The sequence below is a fragment of the Pelecanus crispus genome, chromosome 2, assembly GCF_030463565.1.
Source record: "Pelecanus crispus isolate bPelCri1 chromosome 2, bPelCri1.pri, whole genome shotgun sequence".
Lineage (NCBI taxonomy): Eukaryota > Metazoa > Chordata > Aves > Pelecaniformes > Pelecanidae > Pelecanus > Pelecanus crispus.
Window position 1 is genome coordinate 128,070,324 of NC_134644.1, and position 22,392 is coordinate 128,092,715.

Sequence of the window (22,392 nt, forward strand, 5' to 3'; positions counted from 1 at the left end):
TGATACTAGATGTGGCAGACTTTGCAGCTGCAGATAGCACCATGTTCTGTGGCATGAGTTTTCATTTCAGTACACAGTATTCCTTGTTTCCTGTGTTAGCTGTACGGTGTAGACAACCATGAGTTTTGTTCTTAGGACTTGCGTTCTAATTCATGGAGCAGGGGATGACACAGGGGAGAGAAACTGATTAAAAAGTGCAGCTGAAGACAGAAAAATCTTTACTTGTGTGCTCCATTACATAAGCATTAATTAGGGAAATGTTTAATTTGCATTAGAACTTGTTAATGTGACTACTTCAAGAAAAATAAATCAGGTTAGCTATGTAATACTTCAGCTAGATCTGAAGTATTACAGCTAGACTTCACATCCTGGATGTCTGGCAAAGTGTTCAAACACCACTGTGAGTTGGTTCTTCCATCCATATTTTTGTCACTGATTTAACACTGCCATTGACTTATCTGACGGTCATCTTTTGTAATTCCTAGTAATTTTCTTTCCTTATTTTTGAAATGGAAGGACCGTCCATTTTCTAGACTGCAATCTAATACTCACCAGGCTTCTTTCTAAACTGCTATTAATATCATTCTATTGCACTTGTCTCCTGCAAGTATATCCTGCAGGTTTTAATCTTTAATTTTCTTTTTTTAAGAGACAATACACAGACTTATTTTTACTCTTGTAAGAAATGAAGAAAACCTGATGCATTATGTATCTGCTTGAAAGTACTGAGGAAATCCTATCATTTCCTGGTTTTCTTCTAAACCCCAAAATATATTGAAAGCAGTTATTGAAAGCAGTGGGAGTAAAAGAACTGTAATTTCCATGCTTTTTCAAGTAACCATCATATACACTGATTATAGTATTGTGTGTGCACATGTGTGTGCATATATAGGTACAGTTGTAAGTATGGGGATAACAGCCGAGAAAGTATTTCTAAGTGACATGCCCTTTCATCTCAAGTTCACCTTCAGAGACAGAGTGTTAGTACTTGAGCATGACAAGACAAAACTGATTGTGTCATATTTTCTTAAGAAATTTATACTGCTGTCATGAGTTGCATGCAGCTTGCCACACAGCTTCAAGAGAGACCTCTTTGTGCTACCTGGTCACCGATGTCTGTATTTAAAATTTCTGATGAAGCTTTCTTGTAGTTAGAAACAGAAATGCATTCACACACATGAAAAAGCAGGCAACACCTGAGCTGTGTGTTTATTTGTCTGGGTGACTTCAGAGTTTGGAAGTCCCATGAAGAAACTAGTGATGTAGACTGTAGTAGCACTGCCAAGTCCAGAAGGTACTGCCACAGTTCCACGGGTCTGTACAGGTGCCTGGAGCGTTCGGCAGGTGCCTTCTTCCTCTGCTGCCTCTCCCCTGTACGTGACTCTTTCGGTGTTACAAATGTGGCATTTACAAAAGCAAAAAAGCAAAACCAAAAAAGCTTTTATCCCTCCTCCTCTGAACATGCTCATTTATACAAAATATGATGAGATTCTTCCTCTCAGTACCTTGTGGCGCTTGGACCTGAAGGGTGGTGGTGCTGCTATGGCAGCTCAGGCTTCCACTGCCTTCAGGAGATCCTCGGAGGTATGAGTGGACTTTCGGAGTTGCATTAAACACCACCTGGTCAGAGGATGGTGGAAGGACTGTTCTGCATCTCTATCTTTGTTTATTGCCATTTTGTTGTGTTGTTTTTTAAAAAAAAGACCTCCATCTTTTCTTGTGCCTGCTTCCATTAATTTATCCTAAACAGTCCTCTGATGTGCTTAGAGGTTTGATTTGCAGACCTGTGTATTTATCCATGGTGATTTAGGAGGTGACTATTTCAACTAGCTTTTTCATTTCTCTGTGGGAGTTACCACTTATAGCAGATGTTAACTTACACCAAATTTTCAGCTGTTCCAGGTCACTGAGGTATTTCCTTAGAACAGTTAATTCTGAACAAGTGTGCTTGGAAAATCCAATGCAACTGGGCAACCCCCCCCCCCCCTCCAACTAAAACCTGGGAAAACTACTACTAACTAAACTAAAAAGCAGTTAAATATACTGCCTCCTTGTGGGCAGTATTTTGAAATACTTTTTTTTTAATGTGATTTTTATATCTTTCTTCACAGAAGCTTCTATTGTCTGCTAGTAGGATTTAGCTTTTATGAGAGACAGGATCACAAAATAGTTGAACATATGTGAAAAATAACTTTGCACTTTTTCCCAAGTGAGGGATAATTGTAATATTACTCTGTTTGACTTCATGCTTATGAATAATATATGGTGATTAAGAGAAATTCTTTTTATAAATGTTTTTACTTTAGATGAATCAGAGGTCATTGATTGGGAGAAGGATAGTGATTCTACTGATAGGTGTGATGGATCAGAAAAAGGTGACAGCTCACTGGAGATATCAGACTCGGACTCCTGCACAAATCTTAATTCTCTGCCTATCAAAGAGGAGAATGATCAACTTTGTAAGGTGAGAAATTGTTTCAGGTTAAAAAAAAAAAAGCAAAGCCTCTACTATAATTACGGAGTGTATTCATATTTGATTGCATTTAATTTGGAGGAACGTGAGGTTTTTGCTTACCTCATGTCTCCAGAAGCAATTTTGTACACAAGAATTTCAAGGCATTTGCTGTGACTGCCAAACCTCAAAACCAAGCAGTGCCCCACACCTAGAGCTTGGTAGTGTGGTCACTGAATCACGGGATGACCGAGGTGGGAAGGCGCCTCTGGAGATCATCCAGTCGAACCCCTCTGCTCAAAGCAGGGTCAGCTGGAGCTGGGTGCTCAGGGATGTGTCCAGTTGGGTTTTGAGTGTCTCCAAGGATGGAGACTCCACTACCTCTGTGGGCAACCTGTGCCAGTGCTTGGTCACCCTCGCAGTTTGTTCTTACATTTAAATGGAAGTTGTTGTATTTCAATGTGTGTGCAAAAAAGATGACCAAATGGGTAGGTTTCTCGCCAGAGATGTGGATGATCTGGATTCTTTGCAGCCCCTGGCTGCCTGTCGCACGTTGATGTCCAATTGTCCTGTAAGGTGGTGGGCGAGACAGTTATCTGTTTCTTTTCAGTACTTTGGGACCTTGGCTATATAAAATCTAGGTATTGTGACTAGAGCGTGTTCTGAAAGTGATGATGGCATAAGGGACTAACTGCAGGACTCCCTACATCACTGAAAAGTGATGAGGATTGAAGAGCTCAGGAAAGGGGCAGCAGTAAATACTGAATCATACCAGCTAAGGTTTGGTAGTATTTTTTTTTTAACTGTAGAAAACACAACTTTATTTATAAAGAAGGCACGCTGTATCAAGTATAGACTAGATGGCAGAAATTTTCATCTTTGTGGTGTCTTACAGCGAAACGCCTTGTATTAAGAGACTGTCGATTTGACGCTGTCCTGGGCAAAGTTAAGGCTCGGCCGCTGGTGCTGGAGGCTGGCTGCATCCCCCAGCGCCGGCACGGGCGGGGGGGGGGTCCGGGTTTGCCTGGCCCGGGGGAGGCCGAGGAGGGCTCCGGCCCCTCTCGGAGGAGCCCAGCCGAAGGGAAGGGGCAGCGGCCGCCCGGCAGCAGGGGAAGCTCGGCTGGACGAGGGGAGGGGCCCGGGCAGCCCTGCTCGGCAGCCCCGGCGCAGCGAGGCCTGCCTGCCGGCGCCGGCCGAGGCACCGGGGCCGCGGGGCACGGCCGCTCCCTCCGCCTGCGGCGGGCGGCGCTCGCCGGCCGGGGCCGCGGCGGGGCGCTCCCGGCGCGGCCCCGGCAGGGGGCGCCGCAGGCCCGGGCTGCGCCGCCCCGGCCCCGGCCGCCGATCCGGCCGCCGCCTCCCGCGGGCGCGGCCCTGGGGCGGGGGCGGCCCCCGGGCGGGGCGGCCCTGCGGAGGGGGCTCCGCCGGCTGCCGGGAGGGCGGCGGGGCCGGCCCTGGCACGCTGGCTGAAGCAGCGCCGCCGCCTGCGGGCAGGGGAGGGAAACGGGCCGGGCTTGGGCCGGCGGTAGAGGTGGAAGGCTGTTACCGAAGGGGATTAAAGCCTTATTCAAACTCATTTAAATTTATGTATGGATTCTTTATTACGGTCACGGTGAGAGAGTGTGGATGCAGCACGATAGTGAGTTCTGCTCGCAGGGGAGGAGCAGTCTCCAGTTCCCCAGTGGATCAGTCCCATAGCAGGGTCCTGCTGCCTTGCTGCGGCCGGAGGGTGAAGAAAGTGGGTCTGGACGTAGCGCGTGGCAGCATGCCGGCTGCTGTGGCGACGCGCGTGACCCGGCTTTGGGCCCGCTCGCCTGGGTGTCTGTAGCAGTTTAGCATCTGTACCTCAGAGTTCAGCAAGGGTTAGTCAAGTGTTTTTCAGGTTCTTGAAGAACTGATTTAAAACAGTGCAAGTCCTGAGCAGCGCCATTGGAAGAGGCCACACGGTCTGCATAAACCTGGGAAAACAGAGCTGGGATTTATGCAAGCAGTAAAAGTTGTTCTGCTTTTATTATACCGGCATGACTTACCCCGCTGTAGACGGAAAGTTGGGTAAATGTTACGAGACACATTCATATTAGTAAATGGTGCTCATGAGAGGGCTTTTTCGGATGCAGCCATACTGTAATAAAAAGTCTTTAACCCTAACCAGAATACTTACGCTACTGCAAAAGATGTGGGTACATTGGGAATCTGAGAATGCCTCTGCAGATTTCCCCTTCTCCCTTCCCAGCTGAACTGCCATGTGGTATTTTTCATGGATGGGCAGCCTCACCAGTAAACTTTCTTCTGGGAATTCGGTATATGCAGGAGGGTAAATCCCCAGCGACCGCTGTGCCTGTTGCAGTCTTTGTTTTGCTTTACTTGGGATATGCTGTTTTCCTAGAAAAAATTGCAAGCAAGCTGTTTGAGAAGTTTCCAAGGGAGAATAGAAAAGCAGTGTTCGCTATAGGAGGTCATTTGCTGTATGAGCATTCTTTAAAAAGGCCTGTTAATTTTGTGGCCTAGTTCACAGTGGGGGAAGGAAAAAAAGCCAAATGTTGATATATCATCATTTTTGTGGTATTTACTAAATCTCTGGAACCTAATGGAGTGTGTGGATAATCAAAAGACCATGAAATTTATTTTACCCCACTTCAAAATATGCCAAATACCAAGAGGTTCTAGAGGTTTAGGACTGCTGCCAAAATATCTTTATGATAGAATTTACCCTTGGTAGGAGTGTACTAGGTTTCTAATGGGAAATCTCAAAAGATTAATAACTTTATGGCTTTTTTTCCCCCTTATATACCAATAGATCTAATTTGAAATTTACTTCTATTCAGTGACAATTAACTACGTAGAAAGACTTCATGTATTGTTTTGGTATGAAGATAAAACTCTTGCTTATCTGCAGGGTGTAAAGCTACAGTCACGATTCAGTTTATGTTCCAAGTCCCTGTGCTGTGTCTTTCCTATCAGCCAGCCACCTCTGACGTGTAAAGCTGCTTGATAGAGGATAATGAGGAAGGCAAGTTGAAGCTGGTCTTGAGGTGAGCAGCTGTTAGCTAATTTTTGGTTTCGGTTCAGTTTGGAATTTTTAAAGAAAACATGTGCAAGGTATGACATGGTCATGCCTGACTTTCCTTTGTATATTTTTAGGGGATGGGAGAGGGTTTTTTTTAATTGTTAACTCTCCTTTGACCTGTAACTGGTTCAATTTTTGCTTAAGGTGATGCAGGACAAAGATCTGGCAAGGCCTGATCCCAGATGGTTTTATTCTGAGAGTTCCTCTGCTTTCAGTTGCCTGTGGTGGATGCCTAGTTGACCTTTTTCTTGGAGACTATGGTGTTAAAATAAAGATTAACCATGAATGTAAATTTTTCAGCATACGTGTTTTTCAGAACACCACCATGTAATCACCTCAAAATTGATCTGACATTTTTATGCATTGGTAATGACTACTTTTTGCCTGACTTGTGCAGAGACCTTTCTCATAAGCTGAAGTTCCATACTTTATAAGAATTGTTCATCTCTGAATTATTTTCAAGTTCTAAATATTTTAATGCTAGGGATTAAATGAAATCTAGTGCTCTTGTACGTGAATTCATGTGTCCTGCCAAACCACCTCCTAAACTGGGAACTTTCTCTGGCCCTGTGCATGGAGTGGCATCATCTTCCATACTCGGGTCCCTCTCTAAAACACTTCCTGTAACTTAATCCCTTAAAGTAGGCCTGCATTTTTATGGAGTATATAATTTTGGTATCTTACAGAGTATGTTTTTTTTTTTTTTTTTGTCCCATGTGTTAAATCTACTTATCAGTTTCTGATGTGTGGCCAGATTTGCTTGCCTGATATGCAAGGCAAGTGAGATTTATCCCAGAATGGCGTGAGGAGAATTTTTCGCCTTTTGTATTGCTAATATGTAGGAATTAGATAGTCTTCTGTACTTGCTATGCAGCATTAATAAAGCTTAACTGGTTATAGCAGACCCTCTTTATTGCAGAGCACGCTATTAAGTTTGTCTGCTGATCTTAACTTCTAATTTGGCTGAAAATTCATCAAAAAGCCACATGGTTAAGGGCTTGTTTCCTTTAAATACATATAGAATGGTAATACCCCCACAGTATCTTGCTGTATGATGATAGACAACTGAAAAAGAAATTGCCATAATTTATATGTTTCAAAACTGTTAAATGGATCACCACTGTGTTCTCAGCTCTGCTGTGCTGTGGTCTGTGTGCACTGACAGGGGGCTATCTGATGTGATGTTGCTCAGTCTTGTGCAAAGATTGCTGTAACGTTGTGCAAAAGGTTAATTTGGGGGTTTTCCGTGAGGGAAGAGCATATTATTTGAGAAGTCCTTCCTGAGCATGTGTGTATGTAGGTGTATGTCTTTTATCTGAGGCCTGCTCATCTGTCAAAATAAGGTTCACTCAGTTGCTTAGTTCATGGATTTATTGCTATTTTAACTTTGCTTTTAAACAAATCCAAACTCTGTCCTTCTGTGGTATTACATTGAAGGGGATTCAACATACCTAATGAAATTCTGAAGAGATCACTTGAAAGGTCAGTAGGCCAAGATTTTGCTGTTATTTCTGGGCCTGCTTTTATGTCCTTGCTCTCTTGATCCATTATAATGGTAATTATAACTATCATTGGCTTGGTAATTAGAATTGAGTCTAGAACTATTGTTGTGTAACAGAATTTTAAATAGGTTATCTCAAAGTAGGGAATCATTATGGCAAATGGAATTTGTGTCATCCTGTCAGACTGATGACTTAACACTGATAAAGGGTGATGATACGACCATGTTATTGCAAACAATTATTTTTGTCAGTCCATTACCAAAGGAAGCTTATTAGAATATATACAAGCAGACCCACAAGCTTGCTATTATTTCTAAATGTGTACTTCATGGAATAATTCAGGTTGGAAGGTGGAATAATTCATGTTGGAAGGGACTTCAAAATGTCTTCAGTTCAGCCTGCACAAAGCAGGCTCAGGTGCAAGGTCAGACAAGGTTGCTTAGGGCTTTATCCAGTTGGATCTTGGAAGACTCTAAGGATGGAGACAACGTAACCAGTCTGGGCAACATCCTTCTTCCTTCCCTGCCTGTGTCCTCAAAAACTGGAACCTTGCTTTTCTGGGTAGAACTGGTCTCTTCTAGCAGGGCTCTTCAGGTGGGTTTTTTAGGCAAGACCTATTTATCAAAAGACTGCAAGTCAATAGTGGTACAGAAACAGATACCTTTTGTGTTCATATCAGCAAGGTGGAATGATTTATACCTGAACTACTAGACAAAACTGAACTTGGGCACCAGCTGCTTTCTGCTACATCCCATCTGCAGGGATGTTGCTGCATCTTCTGATCCAGAAATGAAGCCTTGAAGCTTTTTTCCTTGGTCACAGACAATGGTTCCCCTCTCAACTTTCTGTTTCCATGATTTGCTCAGATGACCAGAATAGGAAACAGCATGTTTCTGGGTGAGCTGTGGCTGTCTGTATTATAACTAGCTTCTCTTAAGTCTCCAGTTAAACAGTGACCCCATTAATTTTAAATTGTGATCGAAGATAGTAGTTCAGCTAATACCTAACTGGCTCAGATGTTTCTTGCGTTGATGGTTTAAAGTATCTTGGGAAGACTTTATAATTCTGAGACAGGAGTTCAGATCTCAGTGTAGCTGAATTGGCTTGTCCTCATCAAGAGTGTAGCTGAATTGGCTTGTCCTCATCAAGAATGACACTCATTAAGCGTCTTTTCGGTGGTGTAAAGATGTTGAAAGTCCATGGCACCCATTTTGAAGGAAGTTTCTTTGGTCACAGTTGTCATACAGGTGCTTGCATGTACGTGTGTATGCTCTTGTAGGTGATTCAGAGTGTCACTGAGGTAGCTGTACTTCTTCGTGCCTAGCTTGTGAAATTCCCTGGATGTCTTACTAAGTATAACAGAGACTCCTGTGTACCACATTCTGGTGTACAAAATCTGATGGATTGCAGGAGCTATCAAAGTGACATAAACAGACTTTAGACCTTGCTGCCTTGTGTTGTCATTCCCAGAGTGTATTTTTATGTTGTTTGAAGCACCGGGCTGTTTGTGCTGCTTTGTTTAACTTGAGGCTTCAGCTGAGCCCTGTATTCTTCCTTGCACAGCTCTGGAGAGCAACAACTTTAAGTGCAGCTGACAGCGTTGCTATCTTGGCTTCCACGTATCAAATGCCCCCCTCTTTGCTGTCTTCCCCTGCTCCTCACCATGTTTGCTTGGTGTTTTGAACAAGATTCAAGTGACCTGGTGTTAGTTTTCCTGCGGCTGCCTGCTGCAGGAGGCATCTGCGTTTCCTCAGGCCTGGCACCTCTTGGCAGTGTGGCTCTCTTCACAGCACCGCAGAGGGTCTTCAGGAGTCCTAGGGAGAAGCAAAGCGGTGTATGTTTGCCCTGTCAGGGCCCTGCCCTCCATCTCAAGAGACGAAGCAAAGAAAGAGGGTCTCATCTGCCTCCCGTTGGTAGCCTGCCTGGTGCTACAGCAGAAGAGGCTACAGGAAAGAGCAGAGCATGCACTGCTGGGACTGGAGTGCTCTCCTCTGAAAGGAGAGAAAGGATAAAACCAGAGGAGTTAACAACATTAATAGGAAGTTGAAGGCTTTTGTCTTATTTGTTTCCCCACCTCTAGTGAGGCTCTCTGTTGTTTGCCATTATGGATAATTTGCTAATAGTTTAGCACTCTGCAAAGAGCCATGAGGACAGCGAGAAAGCTGCTGGGTTTTGATTTGCCTGACTTTGTCTTCCGGACTGTCTCAGGAATCCTCAGGCCAAACTGGAGTAGAGATTGGTTTGAATTTGTTTGAAATCCTTTTTGAAGGAAACAGTGGAAGAGAAGTTTTAGTGGAATACATAGGACCAGTCTTAATAATTTCTTGTTCTGATAAGTGTGCTTTCTAAATAGTATGGTTCTGGAAGGAGACCTGAATAGAAGATTGAGGAGAACCCAACAGAAGATTGGCTAATGGCTTGAATCTTCCAAAAGCCTTTGGTTCAATCTTTCTTTTGGGTTGTCACTTTGTTTTAAAAATAATTTTATGATCTTTTAGTGGTTGGTTCTGTCACCTGTCATGCCAGTTCATTGCATCAGGTGAAGGCTTGAATATATCAGGGAAAGTAAAATGCTCTTTTACTACCAGGCATGTTTGTTGCATCCAGTGGTGAAGAAAACATTTCTTGTCCTTTTATGGTACCTAGTGCAGTTGCAGCTTGCATCTTTTCACAAGTGAACCTTACTGGTCTAGGGGTTTGTGGCAGCAATACAAGACAAGACATACACAGGGCTATCTCAAAAAAAAAAAAAAAAAAAAAAAAAAGAAGCATGTGTAATGCTGCCTATAGAATGGCTATTAAGTGAAAATAAGATACTTAAATATCCAAGGTCATCCAATTCCTGGTAGAACAAGTAAAGCATGAGGTATACCAAAATGATCCAACTATCCCTGTGTTTAGGCTTCACCTTCTTATGATTTTCTTGTCACTTTTCACCGAAACAGAACTGTTCCTTTGGTGGTAAGGATTAATGTATACAGGATCTTTGTAGAATCTACTGAATTGAGAAGATCTGGAAATACATTTAAAATACCTTAGAAAACACAGGAAGACCCAAGTTTAGAAGCTATTCTACACTAACCTTGGGGTAATTAAAAGCCCCGAAGGTTTTTCCAGTGTGTTTCTCCCCCTCTTTAATGGATGAAGCTGTTGTATATCCGTGTTTGTTTTTATCTCGCATGGAAGAAGGCAGCTGTGTGTGGGGTTTGTTTTGTTTATGTGGGGTTTTTTTAAGTCATGCCACTGTATCTTTTGCTTGGAAAGAATGCAATTTGGTGGTGTGGTATGGAGAACAGGACATTTGTTCTGGGCTCCCATCGCAATGTAGAAGTGTGTCGGGTAGATAAGAGAGGAGTGAATGGGGGCAGAACAAATGGAATAAAACTGAGAATGTTTATAAGAAAACTTAAGAAATTTGGAGGTGGGAACTTTTGTTGGGTGAAGGGATTGGCTTCCTTGGGGACAGTGAGATGGGACTGGGGCAAGGTGAAATCCTAATGTCTCATCCTGTTTGGCAGGGTCTGTGTCATGTTCTGTTGCTCTTGCTTTGTGATAAACAGTTTCTATACAAATGTCTGAATCATGTATAGACTGCAGCTCAGATTTACAGTTCTTTTGTTATCGGGACACTTACATTCCAGACTAATAATGCTGGTGACTGATTAACCCTTTCTGTGGAGACAGTCTGTAGCAATGGGCTGTAGTCCATGACTGTAACATGTTAAAGAGGATTTTGCCTGCTCTGCAGGAATCTGTTAGCACACTGTCATGTATATGCCAGCTGCATATAACCCTGCTCCCATGCTTTTTTTTTCCCTTTAGCATATCACTATTTGCCTTCAGACCAGGGCAGCAGCCTTGACTACTTGATGGTTTTGTCTTTGTCTGTCCTCAGTCTCTCTGGACATATGCTCATAAATAGTTACTTCATACAATATCTCTCCCGCTACTAACAGCTTCAGCCCAGCTTTATTATTCCCACTTCCTAGACATATGAAGAAGCTGTTGCATCTGGCTGTTGATTCACTGCTCGGTCCCAGCACAGTGGCATACTTTTTGACTCAGTCCCAGTCATTCTCCTCCCACTCTGTCTCCTCTTCCCAGCACAGTCACTATTTCACGTGATTGTCCCCATTCACCCTCACCTGGTCGTTGCTCGGTCTCAGTTCACCGGTTCTCTCTTGCCTAATACAGCTATTTAGTTCTGTGCCACCAAACACTCTCATCTGGTTGCAACTCTTAAGAAATGGTGGCTGCGGCAGCTCCGCACATCAGGTGTCTCACCAGCGCGGTGCTGGTGTGGCAGCCTCCAGTGTTTTGCACACAACTCTTGTTTCTCTAAGTGTATTTTTCTCGTTGTTACACCAGTGGGGGAAAGCCCTGTTCTCCCTTTGTAGGAATCCTGTTGGGGCTGCTGGAAAGTTTGATGCCTCTGAGAGGAAATGACTTGTTGGTATTTTGCAGACACCTTGACACCTTCCTGTGCATGGGAAAGGGACTGTTGAAGCAAAGTGAGAAAAATAGACTGGAACTGTCTGCTTGAAGGCAAACACAACAGGCAGAGCAGCTTCATCCTGACATAAAGTAGTCACGGACCAGAAGGGTTGAGGTTTATGTTGGGGTTTAAATACTCTGAAAAGCTGCTAAAACACTGCAACTTTAAAAATCCATTAAGTTTGCACATCAACTACTTGTGGGTAGTAGTTTTGGTCCTCCCGTTCACAAAAAAAAAAAAAGGTGCAGTGGAAGTAGAAAAGCTTCAGAGCAAGTTGGTAAGAGTGATCAGATATATGGGATGTTTTCTGCATGAGAAAAATTCTGTAGAATAGAAACCTTCAGCCTCAAAAAGAGATTGCTGTGGAGAGGACATGAAAGAAACCCATGAATCATAAATAGATAGGAAGAAGTAAACAAAATGACTAGGTACTGTATAGAGCTAGGAGACATCAAGTGAAACTAGCAGGTTGATTCAGCATTAAAAAGGAGTTTATTCATCCCACCATGTGAGCTGCAGAGCTCTTTGCCACAGGATGATATGGGTGCTGAAAGATTACATGGGTTCAAAACTAATTGGACAAACTCATGGAATACAAATCTGTTAAGGATTAAATACAAAGATCTTGCCTCTGTTTGAAGCCACAAACTGGAATCAGGGAGACTGTTCTGTGGCAGCATTGTCACATGCTTATCCCGTTTTGAACTGTTCATAAACGTCTGACATTAATCATTGTTGGAGACAAAAGTAAGGGGCTAGAATCATATGATCCTTGGTAGATTCCCCTACAGCTTTTCCCATGCTTGTGTGCTGTGGGCTTTTCAGCATGTATGAATTTTTTCCTCTTTCCGTTGCCACCCTCCGTGCTTTCTCTGTAGAGCAATGGAGAAGTCACACGCCAAAAGACGGTGTTGCAAATGGATCTCCACATGGTGCAATGCAGCAGGTACCCTCTGTAGCTCTAGTTCTCTATCACCTGCTGCTCTGTGTGGCTTCTCCAGGGTGTTTTTTCACATAGTCTAGTTTATGCTTACCTCATGTTTTTAATAAAGCTTTCTGAACAGACATAGGGATGGAGAGGAGCCTTTGAAACAGAATAGATTTTGTAAAGGGTGATGGCTGTAGCCAGACTTGCCTAGAGAAACATTTAGCTTCCCTGGAGTGAGCTGGTGACAGGCTTCACAGACTAAGATTCTTTAACTTGCTTGATTGGGTGAGGGAGAACTGCGAAGGTAAGTTTGTGGGTTTTTTGTTTATTTTTCTTTTTTTTAATTGAAATCTTTCATTTTTATGACTAATTCGAAAAGCACTGTGGTTTTCTTTTTTTAAACATACACATTTGTTGAAGTACATTTAAGCATCATGAAATTAAAAAACAATTGGTGTTGCTGAGTTTCATTGAATTTGGTATGTTCCAGTAATAAAGTGATTTGTCTAGGATATGAAGCAGTTTAGGATCTTTTGGAATGGGAGAACAGTATAACTAGCTGTATAAAAAGAATAAATAGTATAAATCCGGAATACTGAACTTTCTTTCTGGGGTAAGCAGGGTAATTGCAGCTCCCTTTCAGAGCATGTATGTGAATGCATGAGTGTATAATGGTGTGGGCTAAAGTTGGAAGTAGGTGCATAATGCTGAAGTAATAAATAATGTGTTATTCATAAACTGATGACACAGGATTATTATATTGAAGGTTCATCTAACTTGGGTCCTGAATTATAATAGTATTGGGAGAAAAGTGTAAGATTATGTTAAATGTTGTGCAGTGGGAGAAGGAGGATCTGTGTTGCAGTTTAGGTGCTTTCTGAGCCAGAAGTTGCATTGAGATTATTAAGTCTGAGAGACGTTGTGAGTTTTATCCTTCAGTACCTAGCTCAGTCCCTTTCTGAACCAATTTAAGTTCATTTGGTGGGGGTGGATATCCCAATCTAATAATGCATTATGTGTTTAAGGAGTTAGTGAAAAGATGTTTTAGTTGTGGCAATTGTAGATAAAGCATCATATTTCCTTTCACTCTGTTCTTTGCAGACATGTACAGAGAAAAGAATTAACGATATTACAGACAATAATGTAACAGTGTTACAGAGCTGCTTGTAAAACCAGATTACATAGCTGTATTCCAGGAAACTTCACCAATGGTGAGCTTTGGCTAATGTGTTCCTTCTTTACAGGACTCAACAGGATCATCCTTATAATGTACGATATTTGTGGTGTGTTGGGAGGATATAAGAGGTTTTGTGTGGCGTTTACTTACTGGTTTAGAGAGGAAGGGTCAAGAAAGCTCTTTGCACTAAGAAACTTTGTTATCAGCCTCAGCCTGTAGTTACTGGAGGAGGAGGTAAGGAGAGAAAGAGACATACTGTTCTCTTGCGTAGTTTCTGGGGGAAGGTTGGATTAAAAAATATCAGGTTATGTGGACTTTTCAAAGGGTACAAATTTAGGACGAGGAAATAAAATAGGACATAATTGCCACTCTCATATGCCTAAAAAGCAATGAGCCAGACAGCAGATAAGATTGTCAGTTTAAACAACAACAAAATCCATGTTTTTACAAGAAACAAGTCTGAAAAAATGCAGGAGGGTGATTATTCCTATCTACTTCTTAACTTTTAGATGCACTTGAGTCTTATTTTCCACATTTTTTCCCATGCAAACAGTAGAGCTAGATTTGTTTCCTACATTTCAGTGCCGGGGAAGATTATGGAGAGGTTCATCTTGAGTGAACTCAACAGGCAAGTGCAGGTCAACCAGGGGATGAGGCCCAGCCAGCATGGGTTCATGAAAGGCAGGTCCTGCTTGACCAAACTGATCTCCTTTTATGACCTGGTGACCCGCCTGGTAGATGATGGAAAGGCTGTGGGTGTCATTTACCTGGACTTTAGCAAAGCTTTTGACACCGTCTCCCACAATATTCTCCTTGGGAAGCTGGCAGCTCATGGCTTGGACGGGCGTAGTCTTCGCTGGGTAAAAAACTGGCTGGGTGGCCGAGCCCAGAGAGTAGTTGTAAATGGAGTTAAGTCCAGTTGGCAGCCGGTCACGAGCGGTGTTCCCCAGGGCTCAGTTTTGGGGCCAGCCTTGTTTAATATCTTTATCGATGATCTGCATGAGGGGATTGAGTGCACCCTCAGTAAGTTTGCAGACGACACCAAACTGGGTGGGAGTGTCGATCTGCTGGAGGGTAGGATGGCCCTGCAGAGGGACCTGGACAGGCTGGATCGATGGGCCGAGGCCAACTGTATGAGGTTTAACAAGGCCAAGTGCCGGGTCCTGCACTTTGGGCACAACAACCCCATGCAGCGCTACAGGCTTGGGGAAGAGTGGCTGGAAAGCTGCCTGGCCGAAAAGGACCTGGCGGTGTTGGTCAACAGCCAGCTGAACATGAGCCAGCAGTGTGCCCAGGTGGCCAAGAAGGCCAACAGCATCCTGGCTTGTCTCAGGAATAGTGTGGCCAGCAGGAGCAGGGAGGTGATTGTTCCCCTGTACTCGGCGCTGGTGAGGCCGCACCTGGAATACTGTGTCCAGTTTTGGGCCCCTCAGTACAAGAAAGACATTGAGATGCTGGAGCGTGTTCAGAGAAGGGCAACAAAGCTGGTGAAGGGTCTGGAGCACAGGCCTTATGAAGAGTGGCTGAGGGAGCTGGGGTTGTTTAGCCTGGAGAAGAGGAGGCTGAGGGGAGACCTTATCGCTCTCTAGGACTACCTGAAAGGAGGTTGTAGTGAGGTGGGTGTTGGTCTCTTCTCCCAAGTAGTTAGCGATAGGACGAGAGGAAATGGGCTCAAGCTGCGCCAGGGGAGGTTTAGACTGGAAATTAGGAAAAATTTCTTTACGGAAAGGGTGGTCAAGAATTGGAACAGGCTGCCCAGAGAGGTGGTGGAGTCACCATCCCTGGAAGTGTTCAAAAAATGGGTAGATGTGGCACTTTGGGACATGGTTTAGTCTAGTCTACCCTTGATTGGCTTAGAGTAGACTTGGTAGTGTCGGTTAATGGTTGGACTGGATGATCTTAAAGGTCTTTTCCAACCTAAACGATTCTATGATTCTATGATTATTTTTGACTTGTGGCTTATATTATTTATAATTTAAAGAACCTGTGATTGCTTTTCTTTTCTGTAAGAGCATTTCATTGTTAAAAACTAGCACTAACCACAGGAGTTGTGGACGGGGAAAAAGTAGTTCAGTGGGCATCAGAACAGGGCAGACAATCCTTTTCTTATCCAGCTTTACAGTCTTAGATAAATGGTTCCCATATATATTGATGGCTTCTTAAATCTGATGAGCTCAGAAGAGAAACTAGGTCCACGAAATACCTGTTTTGGTTTCTTCAATGTTTTTTTAAAAAAAAATTACCAAAAAAGGTGAATGCATCAGTTTTGTTGATAATGAAGATGCTGAGTTGATTCATCACTTTTGTATATGTGCCTAAGTAAAAAGTATTGCACATATCTCCGCAGTTCCAATCGTGGATGCTGATTAAAATATTTAAGTTAGTTAACGTCATCATAGTTCATTGTGTTGGGAGGTAAGTGGAAGAAATAATTGGGGAAATGATGGAAAGGAGAATTAGAACATGATTTTATATAGTATTGGAAGGCAACATAACTTCTGTGCCACACTTAGGCAGTGCAAGTTGCTTTTTGAAGACAAGAATGATAGTGAGATTTACACGGAGGGGGAAGTTGTACTCTATTATTATAAAGTACTCTGCATAATTTTCTGTTGTATGTATAAGTTCGCAACTACCTTGAGCATTCTCAGGTTGGCAAGTTTAATGCAGCAGTTGCTTGTGGGTCATGACTTCAAAAATTTGGTTGTGAAGAAGCAAACTTTAAATTATCTGCATGTGAATTGCATGTTTTTTTAATTCTACTCAGCTGTTACTTAATTGTCATCAATGAATTTGTAAGCATTTTGGAAAGTGGTGGTGGAAGTTTTTGATCTGCCTTGCATGCTCCAGACACTCTGAACAGTCAGAAGTAATAATGTAGACAATAATCGTTTGGCTTTGACACAGTCGTGATCCTTGTCGTCATTACAAAGCTGAAAAAGTAAGACTACTGGTGATATAATGTGTGGTGGTTTATTTTCACATTTTGAGCAGGGAGGGATGATTTAAGAGACCACTGAATGCTAATTTCTGTTGCTTTGTTACCAGGCATACTCTAAATGGAAGAACAACAAATGGATTTAATTTTTATGAGATTTGCAGCCAGTAGATCATAAAAATTCTCCGTCTGCTTGTTAGCAGCACTATGCTCCACTTTTTAAGAGAAGAAAGAAGATGATAATGTAGCTTATGTGTTTTCCTGAACTGGAATGAATGAATGACATGTTGTGCAGGAGATCCCCAAGTGTTGGTAGTATTGTAGGGTTTAACTGCAAGGAATGTATCTTTCAATGTATTTTTTCCTCCAGCACTGTGTCTTTTTTAAAATGCACTTCATTGCTCAGGCTCTTTAGCTGGCACAAAGTCATTGAACAGAGGTTGCCACTTCTTTTTGCATTTTTTGGCATAGGTCTCAGCATAACACTCCTTAACTTTTCTGAGGCTTCTTTAGGCATTGCAGCAATAAAATAAACCACAGTGACTGGATCGGAAACCTATGGCTGGTGACCTACCTGTGGTCCCTTCCAATTATTTCCTTTGCTGACATTAAAAATATTAAGAAGTTGTACAACATTACCAGACTTCTGCAGGGTTTGGTTTAAAAGTGATTGGACAGGTTTTTTTTCTGGAGAAAAATCCATTCAGCTAATAAGTCAAGTGATGCTCCCTTGGGAAGTTCTGGAGTTGCAAATCACTTCACTGTGGAGGAGCACATCAGGGAAGAAGTATTCATTTGCTTTGTACTTCTTTGCTTTATGCATCTCATATAGGCCGCTGTCCCAGATAGGATGCTGAGTTCAACAAGTCTCTGGCCTGACTTGTTCTTGCTGTTCTTACTTTGTTTCCTTGATCTCCACAATTTTTTTTAATTGCTGCTTTATCGTGCATTTAAGTTCTCGGCTTCCAGAGTCTGGTTAGCATGTTATCTTACATGGCGTTATGCCAATGTTTATGGGATTAAAGCAAAAGGAAGTTCTGGTTTGCTGTTTACATCTAAAATGCACAGTGAATCTGATAGGTTACTTCTATTTAGTGAAACTGAAACTTCATACCTGGTGCCTCAATCTCTCTGGCAGGCATTGGTCCCAGTATGTTCAGTTTCTAAAAAGAATAATGCTTTAATTTTTGCTAGATGAAACTAGACTAATTGCATGTGTAGAAATATAAACAAATAATGCTGGAAAAAGTTAGAAAGGAATTCTTTTGGTTTTATGAGCTTAACTATGTAGTGTTGTAAACAGAGGAAATTGTGCGGTGGAAAATCAGTACTTGCTAAAACTCTTAAAAACCACACAGAGGACAAACTAAGGCAAACTAATGCATACTGAAATGGAAGCATAAAACTGAAGTGAAGAAGGTGATAGTTATGGTTACAAAGGAAATAACAAAAAGTGAGAATGAAATTAAGACTGAAGAAACCGACTTGAAATTTTATTTAAATAAGATGTGAGTACAAATCTGTTTTAACATTGTGAAACTCTGTAGAATCCAGAAGCCTGATGGGTTGTATGACATTGTTACTGTGGTTAAAATGTGGTCACTACTACAAGTGTGTGCGTTTTGTTTTTAGAAAAATATGTCAACCTGCACTAGTTTTTAAAAAAGAACACCCCCCCCCAACCCTAAGCTGCAATTGGTAAAAATAAAAACAAATATCTAGAAATATGTTCCCATGTGTAGCTGGCAATGAACATTCATGCCAGCTACATGAATGAAGGAGATTTCCTTCACTGCAAACAGTTATATTTAATAAATTAAAAGGTCTTGACTTTTGTATGCATAGTCAGATAGGTGCAATTTGTCTGCCTCTGCATCTATTGTAACCACAGATCACGTAAATCCTGTTGTGTTGCTCCATAGGTAGCTAGATGTTTTTTCCTTCACCTATATTCTGTGCTTTTCATTTGGTAAGAAGTAATTTCCAGACCAAAGTGTTATGAGGACTGACAGATCAGGTGTTATAAGACAGCAATAGAATTAAAATGCTTTGACTTTGAATATTCCAGAAGCTCAGATGCAACCCTAACCTAATTCTGGCACTATCCTGGTTTTACTCACCTGTGGACGTGATTGTCTCTTTCATGTGCTATTGCACTTCTGCTCCTCTGAAGTCATGTTTTTACATTGCTTCTGCACTTACGACTCACTCTTGTTATGGATCTGTCCTAGATTCTTTTCTTTGGCCCTCTAACTGGATATTTTAACTATGTTTAAAAATGGGGGAGGAGAAGGTAGGCAAACGTGTTAGATTGTCAGGTTCTGCAACATTACTGACATGACCAGTAAGTGCTCTTCGCTTTATTACCAAATGACCCAACTCTCAAATTAATAAATTGACATGTTAACGGAGCTGTAAGATATTGCTGTTCTTCAGCATCTGACTCTTGTTTACACTTGTTTTTAAGGAGGGTGACCCATCTGGTATAATCTTCCTTCTTTTAAATTGACAAACAGTGTTGTATTTAAGAAAATAAAAGTATTGCTCTCACCTAGGGTTTGGGTTCCTCCCCCCCCCCCCCCCCCCCCCCCGCCTTCCTGGCAGGTATGTAACTAGCTGTAGTTGTGTGCTGTTGTTTTTGTTTTCATATGTATATAACTGAAGATGGTTAGAGATGCATTCATGGCTCAGGATTCAACTGTGCTTTGGAAATGGGGCTTTACCATTAAAATTATTGGTGGATAGGTGGGGTTTTCTTTTGTTTGTTAAATAGAAACATAATGTGCTGCAATTGAAAGTTTTAATTCAAACAGTATGTACTAAAGTCAGTGAATGTGTTACTCTGGTTTTGGTCATGGTGCAGCTAATTGCATCCAATCGCTTGAGATTCCCTAAACCGCAAATGAAAATATTCCAGGACTTAACAAACTGAAATAGTTCATGTTCCAGAGAGATGAGGTGGTTTAGGAGAAGGGCAGTAGAGCACAGGGCTTGCTGTCTTTTCTGTTCAGCCACCAAATATGAGGACTCATTTATTTTTTAATTGTAAGAGATCCCAACTCTTTTTTTTTCTTTTTTTTTTTTTTTTAAACATCCCATTCACAGTCTTGAAGGGTGTAAGAACAAATGATCTTATTGAATACATACTTCAACGATATAGCAAAAAATTAATCTCACCCTGTTTGAGCTAATAGTCCTGTGCATTTGCTCAGAGGCCATAAGTCACACTGCGTGTTAGGAAGACAAGTAGCCTGCATGATTGCGGTAAGTGTGTCGCATCCTGCCCTCAACTTTGCCCTCCTTGGAGGCTCTGGCAGTCTCCCTGTGGTTTGCCTAGTAGCCAGCTGGGAGTGGCTCGAGGAAACTTCTCTAACCTGTGGATCTGGTTCTCGAGCAAACTTTCAGACTTAACAGTATCTTGGTGCTCCTTGCCAAGCCCAATTAGGAGAGAAGCAAAGGTACTGGGGCAGGCTTTCAAAGTTTGGCAGAGAACTCATCTGTAATTTTGTGACAAATTTAATTGTGTGTATTCAAAGCATGTTGTATGGGGATCAGTGTGTTTTTTTTTTTTTTTTCCTCCTTGACAACCCAGTAAACTCCTTTGTAAACATGAGACTACCAAAGAGTTTCCCTCTTCTCTGAAAATCTTCCCCCTATCTCTGCTGCAGGAGTAATGTTTCTGGCTGTGCTTGGAGGGAAATGGGTAGGTAACTGCTTTGGTGATGCAGATGGTGTGAATGCCAGCACATTTTGTTAAATAAATATGAACTGCTCCTTCCATAGGGATCTTTAAAGATAACCTATCAGGTCAAGGCATGTCGTTGGAAATTTATGTGTCTTGATATGAATTCCCTGTCATCTGTGTCATCAGCAATCTGTATTTCTTATTTGAATGCCTTTCCTTCCTATAACTTACCTAACTCTGAATTCATTTATCTCTGCTACTTATTTAGGTCCCCTCCTTGATCCGGACGGAGCCTGACCATAGAAAGAAGAGATTAGAAATTATTATCTCCACTGTTGTTTCTCTTGCTCTGTGAAAATTTTCACTTATACTTGGTTCTGTCAAAAGATCGTTAATTGTTTATAGAGAGCTTTTAAATTATTCATTCTTCAAGTAGTCCCATTCTCTACTTTGTCCTGATCAACATTTGTGGTTTTTTTTCCATATGTGAATGTATCCTTAGTGTATCCCACAGAGATACAAAAGAAAACGGTGTAAGAATTGTATTCTTTAGATTTTTTTTTTTTGCTTCAGGATGCAGTTACTCAGAAAATGGCATTTTGAGCATCCAAAAAAATATATCTGCAAAACACCAAACACATGACTTCTTTCTCATTACTTTTTTTGTTTTCATCCTTGGGGCATTAAAGCAGACTTATTTTCCCCACTGTTATAGTATTGGAGCTAATACTAATTTAATTTGAAAGGCATAAACAGGGTTCTGGTTGGAAGGAAAAGACTTGTGAAAGGATTTTCTGTGATACTAAACAGGGACTACTAAAGGGACCTAATTGCTTCCTATACAAGTTTTATTGTCTCTTTGGTTAGCAGATAGTTTAGTTGTAATAGCAGCTTACGGTGTGTAATAGTCAAGGTGAAAAATAATCAGTGCAGCTTTCACATATAACACAGGTTCCTGATGTTAGAAGGACTGGCCAGGGACGTGGATCATCTCTTAGATGCATGTGTCGTGTCTCTCATTAGAGACTCTGTAACTAGACAAAAATGTTGTCTTCTTTCAGCTGATGGATGAAGGGTGGTGGAGCGCTGGGTCAGCTATTAACTGATGTAGCTTTTCAGGTTTGCACTGAAACGGTGGAAGCAGCCTCAGTGGGCTGTGCAGGTAGGCAGTATGTTTGCCTTACCGTTTCCTGTATATCCCTCTAACCTTGTGGACTGCACGCTAGGCTGAGAGTGTGTGTGCAGAGGGTAATGAGGATGAAACTGGATCCACCTTCCTGTTGTCGTGGCTGATGGCCTGGCTGGAAGGTGTTGCTGGAGCCTTGCGCCGTCAGGACACCGGGGGGCTTGCAGGTGGCAGGTATGGGCCCTGAATAGGTGACGAGGGAAAGCCCTCTCAGCAGGTATCTGAGCTGGTGTTGATCCTGCAGCTACGGGTGTCAAATGTCTTGATCAGTCACTGAAGAGGAGGATAGGACATCAGAGAGAGAAGGGGTGACAGACAGGAGGAAAAGGGGCTTGAGGCTAGGCTTTGGAGAGAAAGAGAGGGAGTCCTGGAGGGAGGAAATGCGGAAAAGGGAGATAATAGCCACATGGTATATGGAAGAAGTACATCAAGTTCATGGTTCATTAAGTTCATTTTGCATGTCCTCCTTCTACTTGTTTGCTTTTCATCTCCTGACAGCGTATTAGCATAATCCATTTGTGAATGACATAACTGTATAACTGATCATCCCCTATAGAAGTATTGCGTGAGGTGCCTGCCATGTCGCCTCTGCGTGAGGGCTGGGCAAGGAAGTGAGTCAGGGGCAGCCCTGGCACAGCAGCCGGTGTCTGCCCTGGCTGCCTGGCTGAGCACTGCACTGGAATTTTCCAGGTAGGGCATGGGGAGAGGTGAGAGGGAGAGCGCGTGGGATGGGATTTGGACAGGGAAGGGCTCGTCCTGGGGAGAACTGCCACTGTGCCGAGCTTCTGGTACACAAGGGAACACCAAACGATATGAATAAATCAGGGGGAAAAAAATGCAGTGGATGCATTTTAAAACATCTAATGCTGCCTTTGCATTTTATTACCTTTTTATTACCGTTTTCCTTTATTAATTTGAAACATACACTGACTTTTTTTCCCTCTCTCTCTCCAGCATGGATTTCA

The 22,392-nt window shown here is 42.3% G+C and overlaps 1 protein-coding gene across 1 annotated transcript in view; it reads left to right on the plus strand.

Annotated features, from left to right (window-relative positions):
• Positions 1-22,392, plus strand: part of SPIDR (scaffold protein involved in DNA repair) — a 207,322-nt gene that overhangs the window by 11,596 nt on the left and 173,334 nt on the right. The window contains exon 5 of the mRNA XM_075704705.1: positions 2,307-2,464. Within this exon, the coding sequence (XP_075560820.1) occupies positions 2,307-2,464 (158 nt within the window). The remainder of the gene's footprint in view (positions 1-2,306; positions 2,465-22,392) is intronic.